The sequence below is a fragment of the Orycteropus afer genome, unplaced genomic scaffold (genome assembly GCF_000298275.1).
Source record: "Orycteropus afer afer isolate SDZICR_OR568_19922 unplaced genomic scaffold, OryAfe1.0 scaffold00294, whole genome shotgun sequence".
Classification (NCBI taxonomy): domain Eukaryota; kingdom Metazoa; phylum Chordata; class Mammalia; order Tubulidentata; family Orycteropodidae; genus Orycteropus; species Orycteropus afer.
The window spans coordinates 3,910,501-3,926,201 of record NW_006921881.1 but is presented as its reverse complement, the minus strand read 5'-3'; the positions used below and the strand labels follow the sequence as shown (position 1 = coordinate 3,926,201).

Below are 15,701 nucleotides of genomic sequence, written 5' to 3'. Positions count from 1 at the left end.
TTGCTATTCATAAGGTTTTCCCTGGCCAATTCTTTCAGAAGTGGACGGCCTCTTCCTTCTTCCTAGTCTGTCTCAGTCTATAAACTGGGCTGTTACCTATGCACCAGGTGCATCTTGCTGGGTTTTAAACACCAGAGGCTCAGCCTCAAAACTCACGTCTACATGTCACCACAGTATATACTAATATACACAAATATATACTAATATACAAATTATATATCTGTGTATGTATGCATAAGATGCCCTAGTGGTGCAAGGTTAACAGCTTGCCTGCTTACCTAAAGGTTTGCACTTCGACCCACCAGCCATTTTTTGATAGAAAAGACCAAGTGCTCTGCTCCTATAAGGATTATAGTTTATGAAACCCTATGGGACAGTACTATTCTGTCCTATAGGGTCACTGTAAGTTTAAATTGACTCAATGGCACAGACAATATCAACATATACATGCATATATATTCAAGAGAAAAATTATACAAAGACATAAGAAGAAACTGAAAGTTACACATAATTTCACCATATGGCAACTGTGTTAATTAATATCAATTAAAAAATATACTCACTGCCATCGAGTTGTTCTGACTCATAGCGAACCCTCCTTGGGTTTCCAAGGCAGTATCTCTATGGAAGTAGATTGTCCAGCCTTCCAAGGAGTGGCTGGTGGGTTTGAACACCAGCCTTCTGGTTAGCAGTCAAATGCCTTAGGCACTATGCCACCAGAGCTCCCAATATCAATAGTAGGTATGAATTAATGGAAAGAAGAAACACAGACTCTTTTCAGTAAACCAAAGGATATTTATTTATGTAGGGAAGAAATCCATTTTATTGAGTTACAGGACAGAAAAATAAGCAACACTCTCCTATACATATAGAAATATAAGCTTTTAGAGACCCTAATAAAAGTAGCTCTTGTGGCACAGTGCCTACAGCATTTGACTGCTACCAAGAAGATGGGTGGTTCAAATCCACCAGCCACTCCGCCAAAGTAAGATGGGGCAGTCTGCTTCTGTAAAGATTTGCTGCTTTGAAAATCCAAAGGAGGTCACTGATCGACTCAATGGCAATGAGTTTCGTTTGGTTTGGTTCGGTAGAAAACCAAACCAAACTCACTGCCATTGAGTCAATTCTGACTCATAGCAACCCCACCTTGGGTTTCCCAGGTGGTATATCTATGGAAGTAGATTGCCAAGTCTTCTTTCCAAGACATGGCTGGTGAGTTTGAACTGCCAGCCTTCTGGTTAGCAGTCAAATGCCTTAGGCAATACAATACCAGAGCGCCTTTGGTAGAGACCCCAGTAAGTTACAGAACATGTCTGAGTAAATATGCCATTATAATCTCTAGAGCATAAAATGTCATCCTTAAAGTGTGAACACTCACAAACTCATACATATCAAATCAGATAATTTAATTAAAATATTGTCCAGACATGAAATTATTTGCTTTAAGTTGTAGATTGTTTGAAAGCCTGTTAAACGATTTGTTCTCTTCAGAAAATAAGCACCAATTTGACCATCTTAGCTGCAGGTTTTAGATCTTGCCTTAGTTCATACAGAAGGGCACTGACTATTTCATTTTAGAAATGTTGTTAATCTCATGGGCACAAAAATTGTATCTCATTGTTGCTTTAAATTTTGTTTAGTTAAGAATCAGGAAAAATATTTCCGCATGTGTTCATTATTAATTTTATTACCTTTTTAAAAAATATACTGGTAAATGTCTGCTCTTTTGTTGTTTTTATTAAGAACTTAATAATTTGAAGTCAATTTATATAATATTTTATAGTAAGGATAATGATATACTATATACTATACTATAGTATATGTTGTTGTTGTTATGTGCTGTCGAGTGAAACCCGACTCATAGCGACCCCTCCTTGGGTTTCCGAGGCAGTATCTCTACAGAAGTAGGATTGCCCAACCTTCCTTCCGAGGAGTGGCTTTGGGTTTAAACCACCAGCCGTCTGGTTAGCAGGCAAGTGTCTTAGCCACTATGCTACCAGAGCTCCCATAGTATATAGTATACTATAATGTATACTATATTTGTATTCTATAATGACTGCATAGATATTGTCAATATAACATGTGCTTATAATTTTATTTACTTTTCCAAGGGTTGATTGTTAGTAGCTGCCATTGAGTCAGTTCTAACTCATAGTGACCCTATGTACAATAGAACAAATGGCTCTCTCTGTGCCATTCTTAATAATTGCTATGTTTGAACCCATTGTTTCAGCCACTGTGTTAATCCATCTCATTGAATATCTCTCTTTTTCACTGGCCCTCTACTTTATCCAGTATGATATATTTCTTCAGGGACTCATACCTTCTGACAACATGACCAAAGTAGGTGAGATGTAGTCTGGTCATTCTCCCTTGCAAGGAGCATTCCAGCTGCACTTTTTCCAGGACAGATTTGTTTGTTCTTCTGGCAGTACCTGGTATTTTCAGCATTTTTCTTCAACACCACAATTCAAATGCATCAATTTCTCTTTGATCTTACTTATTCATTGTCCAACTTTCACAAGCAAATGAGGTGATTGAAAATACGAAGCTTGGGTCAGACGCACCTTGATCTTCAATGTGACATCTTTGTTTCTTAACGCTTTAAAGAGGTCTTTTGCAGCAGATTTTCCCAGTGCAATACAACGTTTGATTTCTTGACTGCTGCTTTCATGGGTGTTGACCGTGAATCCAAGTAAAATGAAATCTATTACAACTTCAATTTTTTCTCTGTTTATCATGATGTTGCATATTTTTTCAGTTGTGGGGATTTTTATTTTCTTTATGTTACGGTGTAATCAATATTGAAGTCTGTAGTCTTTGATCTTCATCAGTAAGTGCTTCAAGTCAACATCATTTTTCAGGTAGCCATGTTGTGTCATCTGCATATCACAGATTGTTATTGGTTATTCCCCCAATCCTGATGTCATATTCTTCTTCATGTAGTACAGCTTCTTATATTATTTGCTCAGCTGGCAGATTGAACAAGTGTGGTGAAGATACAACCTTGATGCAAACCTTTCCTGATTTAAACCACACAGTATCCCCTTGCTATGTTCAAACAACTGGCTTTTGATCTATGTACAGGTTCTTCATAAGGACAATTAAGTGTTCTGGAATTCCCATTCTTCACAACGTTATCCATAATTTGTTATGATCCACCCAGATTAATAGCTTTTGGATAGTCAATAAAACTCATGTAAACATCTTTCTGTATTCTTTTCTTTCAGCAAAGATCTATCTGACATCAGCAATGATATCCCACAGTCCATTATCTCTCTCCTCTGAATCCTACTTCAGTTTCTGACAATTCCAAGTCAGTGTACTGCAGCAACCATTTCTGAATTATTTTAGCAAAATTTTTATGGTCAATAGTATCTGCATTCTATTGGATCATCTTTCTTCAGAATGGGCACAAATATTGATCTCCTCCAGTTGGTTGGCCAGGTAAACATCTTTCAAATTTTTAGGTGTAAACAAGCGAATACCTCCACCACTGCATCTGTTTGTTGAAACATCTCAATGGGTATTCCATCAATCCCTGGAACCTTGTTTTTCACTAATTTCTTCAGTGCAGCTAGGACTTCTTCCTTCAACTCCATCAATTCATGATTATATATTCCTTCCTGAAAAGGCTGAATGTCAACCAATTCCTTTTGGTACAATGATTCTGTATATGCTTTCCATCTTCTTTTGGTGTTTTCTGCATCATTCAATATTTTGCAATTAGAATCTTTCAACATTGCAACTAGAGGCATAGTTTTTTTTTTTTGTTTTTTTTTTTTCCGTTCTTTCAGTTTGAGAAATGCTGAGTATGTTGTTCCCCTTTGATTTTCCATCTCCAGGTCTTTGCACTTTCCATTATAATACTTAGTTTTGCTCTCTTGAGCTTAAATTGAGCTCTTTTGAAATCTCTTGTTCAGATCTTTTACTTCATCATTTCTCCTATTCTCTTTAGTTACTCTCCTTTCAAGAGCAAGGTTCAGAGTCTCTTCTGACATCCATTTTGGTCTCCTTTTCTTTTTCTCTCTTTTTAATGACCTTTGCTTTCTTCATGTATAACATTTTTTATGTCATCCCTCAACTTGTCTGGTCTTCGGTCACTGGTGTTCAATGTATCAAATCCATCCTTCAGATAGTTTCTAAATTCAGGTGTGTTATGCTAATGGTCATATTTTGACTCTCATGGACCTATTTTAATTTTCTTTATTTTCAACTTAAGCATGCGTACGAGACATTGATGATTTTTTCCATGGTCTGTCCCTGGTCTTCTTGTGACTAATGATACTGAGCTTCTCTATCATCTCTTTCCACAGATGCAGTCAGTTTGATTCCTGTGTATTCCATCTTGTGAGATCCATGTGTATAGTCTCTATTTATGTTGTTTGAAAGGTATTTGCAATGAATAAGGCATTGGTCATGCAAAATTCTATCATGTGATCTCTGGAGTCATTTCTATCACCAAGACCATATTTTCCAACTGACAATTCTTTATTTCCAACTTTCACATTCCAATCACCAGTAATTATCAATAGATCTTGGTTTCATGTTTGGTAAATTTCAAACTGTAGAAAGTGGTGAAAAATCTTCCATTCTTCTTCTTTTGCTTTAGTGGTTGGTGAATAAATTTGAATAATTTTCATATTATTCCCCAGCTCCTGAAACTCTTGTTCAATGACTATGTCAGTGAGCTTGGAGTCACTGTCTTCCTTGTAGGTGTATCAATATTTTAAGGTATATAAATATAGGGTACCTTAGAGCTGCTTTTAAGTGGTTTTCAAAGGAAATAACATTTAATATTTGAGATTTAAAAGTGAATGGATGAGGTTTTTTTTTAATCAAAAGACTATACTTTCACACAAATATATATGTATTCAAACACTGAACACATTCACCTTTAGATAAAATTTACCCATTTATGCAACAAAGATGAACCCTTTTGTACACACAGTACTGTATCGTCAGGGAAGGCTAACATTGATTTATGGGTAAATAGATGGGTGGACAGGCTGAACTATTAGGTATGTCTATGCAGGGGGGAGTGTACCCATGACCATGTATAAAATAGGCAGACATTGTTTCTACAAGTGTACTTTTATGTTCTGGAGGAATTCCCAGGTATATAGTAGAGCTGACAAGGGACAAGGCTGTAGTCACCTATTGGCCACAGCCAGCTAAGCAAAGGGAGTGAGTAGTTGGACCTGTGAGCTCAGGACCATGGTTGCAGGGGACATCAAGCTCAATTGGCACAACATACTACACAAACAGATTGTTCCACATCCTACTTTAGCAAGTAGCAACTGGGATCTTAAGTGGCCATCCAGATGCAAAAATGGGTCTCTCCTCATCCAGAGCAGAGAAGAATGAAGAAAATGAAAGACACATGGTGTGGTGGTTAAGTTTATGTGTCAACTTGGCTAGGCCCAGTTAAGTGGCTGCGCAGCTGAATGTAGTTATTCCCTATGGTGGGATTGTTAACTAACTCCATGATGGATTCTATTGGAGCAGCTGAGTAGCTGCTTTGGATATGTGGTCTGCTTCCTGTACATAAGAAACAGCTTTGGGAATGGTTTCTAGCTTATGGCACACTTGAACCCTGCATGTAGCCATGTCATTGTTCAGCAGCCTGCCATGCTTTGCCAACCTTGGAACTTTCAATGGACTTGAATCAATGGCCTGCTGCATTGGTATAGTGCCATTTTACTTGTCAACCTTGGGCTTGTCAGCCTCAGCAGCCAGCAGTTAAGTGAAGAAAAGCCTCCAGCTTCAGTGGGCTGGCAGCAGGAGGCAGAGCTGAAGGCCAAGGTTGAGGGGCTTTCACCCAGCCCCTATACCCTGGCACTTGGACTTAAAGCCTCCAAACTGTAAGAGAATAAACTCCTGTCTCTTCAAACCATCCCATTTGTGGTATATTCTTGTCAGAGTGGTACTAGGTAACCAAAACACATGGAAACAATTAGTCCACATGAGTGGTACACCATGCAATCTTCAGCCTATATGACTATGAGACCAGAAGAACTAGATGGTGCCCAGCTACAACTGTCAACCACTTGGAGGCGATCTCTGTAGGAGACCCTAGATAGAGTGGGAGAACAATGTGGAACAAAACTCAAAATCATTTTTAAAAAGTCCAGTTTCTCTCTGATAGAGACTGGTGGAACCCCTGCCTGAGACTATGACCCCTAGCTGCCCTTCAAGTTTGGAACTGAACACACTCCTGTGGCTTCCAGCCAAACAAAAGACAGGCATATGAGCTGAACATTTACATTAGGTAGATACACTCCTTGGAGAGATCAGTCATGGAAGAATAGAAGGGCTGTGTATACACAGGGAGACAGCTTAGAGGGCAGGAGTGCATGGGAGGGAAGAATACAGAGAAGAGGTAACTATGGGAAGAAGTGGGAGGGTAGCTGTTGCATTGTGGGAAATTGCAGTCAATGTCATGAGACAAAGTATATGTGAGCTGCTGTATGGAAAGTGAATTTGCTCTGTAAACTTTCACCCAAATCACAATAAATTTTTTTTTAAAAATTACCCACTTAGGGAATTATTGAAATGAAGACTGGATTATCACCTTCAGAGTTATTTTAGAAAATAAATAGTGTTTGGATGAGGCTTGTACTGAATGACCTCTCTTGTCTTAATTCTAAGATTCTGTAACTCTTTGTAAGCTTATATAAACAAGTAATAACTAAATATTCTCTTATTTACATGCAGCTCGTACAAGCACACATGATTTTATGGGTGACCAGTGAAATTGAAATTATTAATGAATGAAAATTTATTCTTACTAAAGAAGGTTAGCTGAACTTACACCATGGAAAATAATTTATATACAATATTTATTTTTCCCTCTGAATGCCATAGGCTATAAGATCTAGTTAGATGAAAATTATAATTAACTATTTTCCACTGAGGTAATTCCTTGAGGGTGAGCTTCATGAAGTCCCTGTCTTTGAACTCATGGTGTTTACCTGGAACACCAACCATACTGAATAGGTTTGTTCCCTAGTGCCTGGGCAGCTCTGGCTTCATTTCAAGTAACATGGGTTTAATGGGAAGTTTAAAAGTCAGTGAGTCAATGTTCCCAGTTCTGTCTTTTATATAAGTGATTCAGACCTTATCTTACATGAAAATTTCCATCTGAGCTACTAGTCTGATTCCCAAACAGATATGCTTAAGCTCAGGAATAACAGATTTGTTCCTACTTACTAGGATCATCTCTGGAGAGTTTAACTTCTGGGAATTTAATGGAATTTATGTAACATTTATGTAACACCTGCTAAGTGTCAATGACTATATGAGACACTGTAAATAGAGCCCTATGACTAGCTTAATTAGGCTGATAAATACTTGCAAACAAATAAGTATAATAACATTAATATAAGCTATAAGGAATATCAATGAATTCTTTATATGTTAGATTCTATTTGAGTTGGCAGGTAAACTCCAGAGACTTTTCATAGAAGAACCATGCCTTGAAAGGTACTTAAATATTTGCCCAGAAAGTGATAAGAGTGTCTAGTGGTAAAAATTTCAGACAGAAATGATAGTATGATACAAAACATTTTAATTGAATGTAGTGTAGCCATATGATTGATGCATTAAGGGTAATGTAAGTAATTCAGCATTATTAAAATGTCCATTTGATGTGGGATTAGGAAAATTAGAGTGAGAGATAATAATGGAAAGGCAGTCAGAAAACATATTGTGGAAGACATTGTTTGCCATCCTAAGTTTTTTGCTCATTATTAAATGATCAGTAATGCAAATAAAGAGCTAAAAAGTAAAATCAGAAATTAAACGAGATGGTCATCCTGGAAACATCTAAGAAGTTAGACAAGAGGGACACTGAATTTAAGAATAAGGTATTACCAGAGATGATAAAAATGTGAAGTAATGTAGAAACGGGACAACAGAAGTTAAAAACTACAATAGACAATGAACAGATATAATCCTGATGCTTGATTGGATATGCAACTCTTTAAAGTAGAGAACAGTGGCAGGGAGATGGTTGAGAGATGAGATAAGTTCTGATTGGACAGACCCAGTTGGAGGTGGTTGTGTGCCAACCATGAAGGTGGATATGAGTATTGGGAGTTCAAAAGATCTATGGAAGTGCTTGAAACATCTTCACCCAGTAAGTGTGCAAATCATGTAGAAAAGCAGTTAATCTGTCTTCTTTAAATGACCCTTACAAAAATATTTTGAATACAAAAAAGAAAAAAAAAATGAGATCAAGGACAGAGTTTTGAATATTATCAAATTTCAATACAAAGAGATCTCAGCCAAAGAGACTGAAAAGGGTACCCATAGAGGAATAGAACCAGCAGAATGGTATCACAGACTAAATAAAAAGAGTTGTTCTAGAAGAAAAAGCTGTATAGTTCTGTCATATGTTTGAGAAATAAAATTTAGAAGAATAATAATAGCACATTGAATTTACTATTGAGGTAGTCATTTGTGGATTTGACAGAGCTGTTTGAGAGGACTTATGGAGATACAAAACCAAAACCAATTCAATTGTGGTTGAGTTGAGTACAAGTCCCTACAGGACAAAGTAGAACTGCCCCATAGGCTTTCCAAAGTTGTGAATCTTTATGGACATAGACTGCTACATCTTTCTCCCATGGAGCACCTGGTGGTTGAACTGCTGACCTTTATGTTAGCAGCCTGACTCTTTAAGTACTACACCACCAAGACTCCTGCATCCCATTCTTTAAGGATGACTAAATGGAACAAATCACAATATCTAATGGAGTAACTGAATATTATTTTTTGTTTGTATAGAATTGAAATCACTTCTGTACAGACTCAGTTAAACAAATGTTTACTTAGTGCTTATATATTAGATGGTGCAAATGGTTAAGGATGGTGCCAATAGTTAAGGATGGAAGTTCAAGTCTTCCCAGAGGCACCTCAGAAAACAGGTCTGACCATCTCCTTCTGAAAAATCACACACTGAAAGCTCTGTGGAGTGCAGTTCCATTTGACACACATGGGATCTTCATGAGGTGGAACTGACAGGGCAGCAACTGATGTTGTTTTTTGTTTTTATATGTTAGATACCATTGTCCATGGTAGAGGAATGGACAGAGATGATGAAAGCCTAGTCTTTGCAGTGAAGAAACACAGTGAAAATAATACTACTGATTTTTCAATAAATTCACAGATTTTTTTTTTAAGAAGTAAAAGTCAGCACAGCAATTCTGATACACAGAGTGATTCTTTGATTCTACAACATTTAAAATATAGTAGAAAAACAACACTCACCAGCCTCCCTATGAATTATGTTACATCTATTATTGAATTTTTTATTTGGTTGGTTTTTTTTTTTTTTTTTTTTTGCTTTTTGTTTTATGCCTTTTTTTCAGTCTAAGGAACACTATCTAATGTATTTCAAGTCCTAGAAAAAAGGAACAAAGAATTGTTTGCTCTTGTTTACTCCATCACCTAGCATTCTGTCTATCATATGGTAGGAATTCAATAATTCAATACATTTTAGAAAAGTTCATTATTTGCTAAAAATAACTTTGATTGAAAATGTCTAACACAATGTGTTTTCACATGTCTTGGAAATTAAATGATGTTCTCTGAAGACAACATATTTTCAGTTACAAGTTCCCTGCGTTCCAAACCACAGGGTTTAATGCCTGACATCAGTGACATTAACATGTTGCAATTCTGAGACTTATTTTATTTTTAGAGGCAAGGGATATGGTTATTCTTAGTGCTAACATTCCCCCTAGGTTTGCATCTGCTCTGTTCCTAGGTTCATTTAAAACACAGTATTGAAGATTTAATTTTAGATGGCTAGTAAAGGAAGCTTAGTGCAACAACAAAGCATATTTCTTAGGGTGACACAGTTTAGGTATTTTTCAATACTTAAGGTAATACACTTTGCCTTTTTCTTCCCCCAGTTCCTTTTAGTCGATTCCAACTCATGATAACCCCATATATGCAGAGTAGAACTTCACTTCATAGGATTTTCAACGTTATAATCTTTCAGAAGGACATTCCCAGACCTGTCTTTCTAGCCACATCCAGGCAGGTTCAAACTGCCAAACTTTCTTTTAGTAGCAGAGCACTTAACTAGTTGTGGCATCACCCATGGACACCAGTAAGTTACCATACATAAGAAGCAATAATAATGCTCTATCAGAATAATTTTTCTTTGAGTTACTTGAGAATAAGTCTTCATCATCTCTGTTAATTTCTCCACCTTCGACAGTCCAAATTCTGATCCAGAAAATTATCATGAGTTTTTCAGTCTGTGTAGTGTTGTTGAATGGTTAAACATTCTATCACTAGTGTAAAGGTTGGCAGTGCGAACTCAGCCAGAGGTGTTTGAGAAAAAGCCTGATGATCTGCCTGTGAAAGAAAGGTCACAGCCATGAACACCCTGTGGAGAAGTTTTATTCTGCACCGTGGGGCTGCCATGAGTCTGAATCAATTTGATCAACAAACAACAAACTAACAACAAAACATTTCTGAATAATGGTTAAAGACTTTTTCTGAGTTGAATATTGAGGACACTGAATGACTCAGCATATAGATATATTGTTGTTATTGCTGTTGTTGTGTTGTTGTTATGTGCCGTTGAGTCAGACCCTACTCACAGCAACCCTTCCTTGGGTTTCCAAGGTGGTATCACTATGGCAGAACTATCATAAATTAATACCCTATAATTCTCTGGTTTCCTCAACAGAATCATATTTGCTGTCTTCAAAAATGACCAAGGTCAACTTAGCTTCTATGAGTAGATTCCTCCTCATGGGGTTTTCTAATGACCGTAAGTTTCAGATTTTACATGCACTGCTATTTTTGGCGACATATCTGCTGGCCTTGACAGGCAACCTCCTCATTATCACCATCATTACTTTGGACCATCGTCTCCATGCCTCGTGTATTACTTCTTAAAGCATCTTTCCCTTCTAGATGTCTGCTTCATCTCTGTCACAGTCCCCCAGTCCATTGCAAACTCACTCACAGACAATGGTTACATTTCCCTTGGTCAATGCATTCTTCAAGTTTTGTTTTTCATAGCTCTGGCCTCATCAGAGGTGGCCATCCTCACAATGATGTCTTATGACCGATATGTGGCCATCTGTCAACCACTGCACTATGAGGCCATAATGGATCCCAGTGCTTGCAGACGTGCAGTTATAGCTGTGTGGGTTGCTGGGGGCATTTCTGGGCTCATGCACACAGCTGTTAACTTCTCCATACCTCTCTGCGGAAACCGAGTCATACATCAGTTCTTCTGTGATATCCCTCAGATGCTAAAACTGTCCTGTTCTTACAATTTCATAAATGAGGTAGCAGTGGCTGCACTCACAACCTCAGCAGCGTTTATCTGCTTGGTCTGCATTGTGCTCTCCTACATCCACATCTTCTCCACAGTGCTGAGAATCCCGTCAGCTGAGGGACGGACCAAGGTCTTCTCCACCTGCCTACCTCATCTATTTGTGGTCACTTTTTTCCTCTCAGCTGCAGGCTTTGAGTTTCTCAGGCCACCCTCAGATTCTCTACCAGCTATGGACCTTATGTTCTCCATATTCTACACTGTAATACTCTTGTTCTCTTCCCTATATCTTCCATGCTTTGATCATTATGTGCTGACTTCCCCCTTATTGCATATTTTCTTTCCCTTCACCCAAGTTAATGCATGTCTTCACTCTACTTGGTGATTTTCCTTTCCTCCCCCTCCCACACATTGTTGTTGTTGTTATTAGGTGCTGTTGAGTCAGCTCCGACTCATAGTGACTCTATATACAACAGAATGAAAGACTGTCCAGTCCTGCACAAGCTTCCCAATCCTTGCTATGCCTGAGCCCATTGTTGCAGCTTCTGTGTCAATCCATCTTGATGAAGGCCTTCCTCTTTTTCACTGACCCTTCACTTTACCAAGCATGATATTATTCTCCAGGGAATGGTGTCTTCTGACAACATGACCAAAATAGATGAGATGAAGGCTGGCCATTCTCACTTTCAAGGAGCATTCGGCTGTACTTCTTCCAGGACAGATTTGTTAGTTCTTCTGGCAGTCCATGGTACTTTCAGTGTTCTTCACCAATACCACCATTGAAAAGCATCAACTCTTCTTTGGTCTTCCTTAATCATTGTCCAGCTTTCAGATGAATGTGAGGCTATTGAAAATACCATGGCCTGGATTAGGCGCACCTTGGTTTTCAAAGAGACATCTTTGCTCTTCAGCACTTGAAAGAGGTCTTTTGCAGTAGATTTGACCAGTGCAATACATTGTCTTATTTCTTGACTGCTGCTTCCATTGGTGTTGAATGTGGATCCAAGTAGTATGAAATCTTTGGCAACTTCAATCTTTTCTGCATCCACCATGAAGCTGTTTATTGGTCCAGTTGAGAGGATTTTCATTTTCTTTATGTTGAGGTGTAATCCATATCGCAGATTGTAGTCTTTAATCTTCATCAGCAAGTGCTTCAAGTCATTCTCACTTTCAGCAAGCAAAGTTGTGTCATCTGCATATCACAGGTTGTTAATGAGTCTTCCTCCAATACTGATGCCATGTTCTTCACATAGTCCAGCTTCTTGGATAATTTGCTCAGCATACAGATTGAACAAGCATGATGAAAGGAAACAACCCTGACACACTCCTTCCCTGGTTTTAAACTTTGGAGTATCCTCTTGTTCTGCTAGACCAACAGCCTCCTGGTCTATGTACAGGTTCCTCATGAGCACAATTAAATGTTCTGGAATTCCCATTTTTCTCAATGTTATCCATAATTTGTTATGATTCACACAGTAGAATGCTTTTGGATAGTCAATAAAACACAAGTAAACATCTTTCTGGTATTGTTTTCTTTCAGCCAAGATCCATCTGGCATCAGTAATGATATCCTTGTTCCACATCCTTTTTTGAATCCAGCTTGCATTTCTGGAAGTTCCCTGTCAATACACTGATGCAACCATTTTTAATTATCTTCAGCAAGATTTTATTGCATGTGATATTAATTATATTGTTTGATAATTTCCACATTCTTTTTGATCACCTTTCTTTGGAATAGGTACAGTTATGGATCTCTTCCAGTCAGTTGGCCACATGGCTGTCTTCCGAATTTCTTGGCATAGATGAGTGTCTCCAGCATGGCATCCATTTGTTGAAACATCTCAATGGTTATTCTGTCAAGTCCTGGAGCCTTGTGTTTCACTAATTCCTTCAAAGCATCTTCAACTTCTTCCTTCAATACCATTGGTTCTTGATCATATATCATCTCCTGAAATAGATGAACATTGACAAATTATTTTTGGTACAGTGACGCTGTGTGATTCTTCTACCTTCTTTCAATGTTTCCTGCATCATTCAATATTTTGCCCATAGAATCTTTCAATATTGCAACTCGAGGGTTAAATTTTTTCCTCAGTTCTTTCAGCTTGAGCAATGCTAAGGGTGTTCTTCCCTTTCGGTTTATAGTAATTGGCTTTGTCTTCTTGAGCTGCTCTATGAAATCTGTTTAGCTCTTTTATCTTGTCATTTCTTCCATTTGCTTTAGCAACTCTCCACTCAAGAGCAAGCTTCAGAGTCTCCAACCACTGGTAAACTTCAAAGAACAATTCTTTCAGTGTTAACCCTTTTCTTGACTTTTTACAGTAGTATTCTCATAGAACAATAGTCTTTTTGTGATTGACTAATTTCATTCAGTATAATGTCCTCGAGGTTCATCCATGTTACAAGATTCATCATTATTGTTTAATGTTGCATAGTGTTCCATTGTGTGTATGTAATGTAGTTCATTTATCCATTCAACCATTGATGGACACTATGATTTTTTCCATCTTTCTGCTATTGTGAATAACACTTTGATGAAAATGAGTGGGAACATATCATTTGTGTAATGGCTCCTATTTCTAGAATATATACCTAGTAGTGGGATTGCTGGAATATACACTATGTCTATTTTCAACTTCTTAAGGAGGCACCATACCACCATCCACAGTAGTTGTACAATTTTGCAATCCCATCAGCAGTGTATGAATGTTCCAATCTCTCCACATTCTCACCAGAATTTGTTGTTTTCTGTTTTTTTTAACCTTTTCTATTAATGCTAAGGTGAGACAATAACTCATTGTTGTTTTGATTTGCATCTCTCTAATGACTAGAAGCCATTAGATATAATGGCAGCTCTGGTAGCATAGTGCCTAAGGCACTTGACTGCTAACCAGAAGCCTGGCAGTTCAAACCCACCAGCCACTCCTCGGAAGGAAGATTGGGCAATTTACTTCCATAGTAATACTGCCTCAAAAACCCAAGGAGGGGTTGCTATGAGTCAAGTCCAGCTGGATGGCAAACCAACAACAACAACAATGGTTTGTAATTGTGAGCATTTCTTCATGTGTCTGTTACTTGCCTGCATGTCTTCTCTGTTGAAGTGTCTATCCATCCCTCTCCCCGTTTTTTAACTGGATTATTTGTCTCTTTTTCTGTTGAGTTGTTGCAATTTTCTATAAATTTTGGAGATTAGTCCCTTGTCCAATATATCATTGGCAAATTTTTTTCCCCAGTCTCTAGGTTCTCTTTTTACTCTTTTGACAACGTCTTTTGATGCCCAAAAAATGTTTACTTTTTAGGAGGTCCCAGTCGTCTAGTTTGTGGCCCTCTATTTGTACCTTTTTAGTTACATTTAATAGTGCATTTATGCCATGTATTGGGGCACCTACATTTTCCCCTATATTTTCCTTGATGATATTTATGGTTTGAGATTTTAAAGTTAGGTTTTTTATTCTTCTCGAATAGTCTTGTATATTGTGTGAAATATGGATCCTGCTTCACGTTTCTGCAGATGGATGTCCAGTTTTGCCAGAACCATTTGCTAAAGAGACTATTTCTTCCCCATTTAATGGGTTTTGGTGCTTTGTCAAAGATCAGCTGACCATAGGTGAAAGGATTTACTTCTGCATTCTCAGTTCAGTTCCATTGGTCTAGGTGTCTGTCATCTTACCAATACCAGGCTGTTTTGACTACTATGGCTGTATAGTAGGTTTTGAGATCAGGGAGTGTGAGACTTCCTACTTTGTTTGTCTTCCATACTAGCATTTTGCTTTTCTGAGTTCTATTTCCTTTCCACATAAAGTTGGTAATTAGTTTTTCCATCTCTTTAAAGAATGATGATGGAATATGAATTGGAATTACATTATACCTATATATTTCCTTGGATAATATGGCTAATATTGCAATTTTTACAAAGTTAAGTCTTCCTATCCTTGAGCATGGTATATTCCTCCATTTCTCTAGGTCTCTTTTGGTGTCTTGTAGTAGTGTTTTGTGGTTTTGTTTGTATAGGTTTTTTTGTAGCAACATTGTACTTGTTGTCTAGGTCAGTGCACTAAGGCAAGGAAAATAGAGAAAATTTATAGAAATGTGAATGGATGAAAAAGAAAACTTTTCTTAATCATGGAAGATATATTTTTTTGTCTACATAGATCTCCAAGAACCTAAAAGGGGACAAAAAAATAAAAGCAAGATAATTTAGTACATTTCTTAGCTCAAATATAAAATTTATTTCCACATACCATAAGAATAGTGAATTGCAATTTATAAAATATAATTTATAATTACCAAAATAAAAAGTTCAGAAATAAGGGCATTTATGCAAAACCAACAGCCAATATTACCCTCAATGGAGAGAGACTGAAACCATTCCTCTTGAGAACAGGAACTAGACAAG

General features: G+C 37.5%; 1 protein-coding gene across 1 annotated transcript; it reads left to right on the top strand.

Annotated features, from left to right (window-relative positions):
* Window positions 1-10,731: 10,731 nt before the first annotated feature.
* LOC103206047 (olfactory receptor 14J1-like) lies at window positions 10,732-14,734 on the top strand. Its single transcript, XM_042782375.1, is given in 3 exon segments — window positions 10,732-10,900; window positions 10,903-11,574; window positions 14,688-14,734. Coding segments are annotated over 3 exon segments (888 nt in total).
* Window positions 14,735-15,701: the final 967 nt, after the last annotated feature.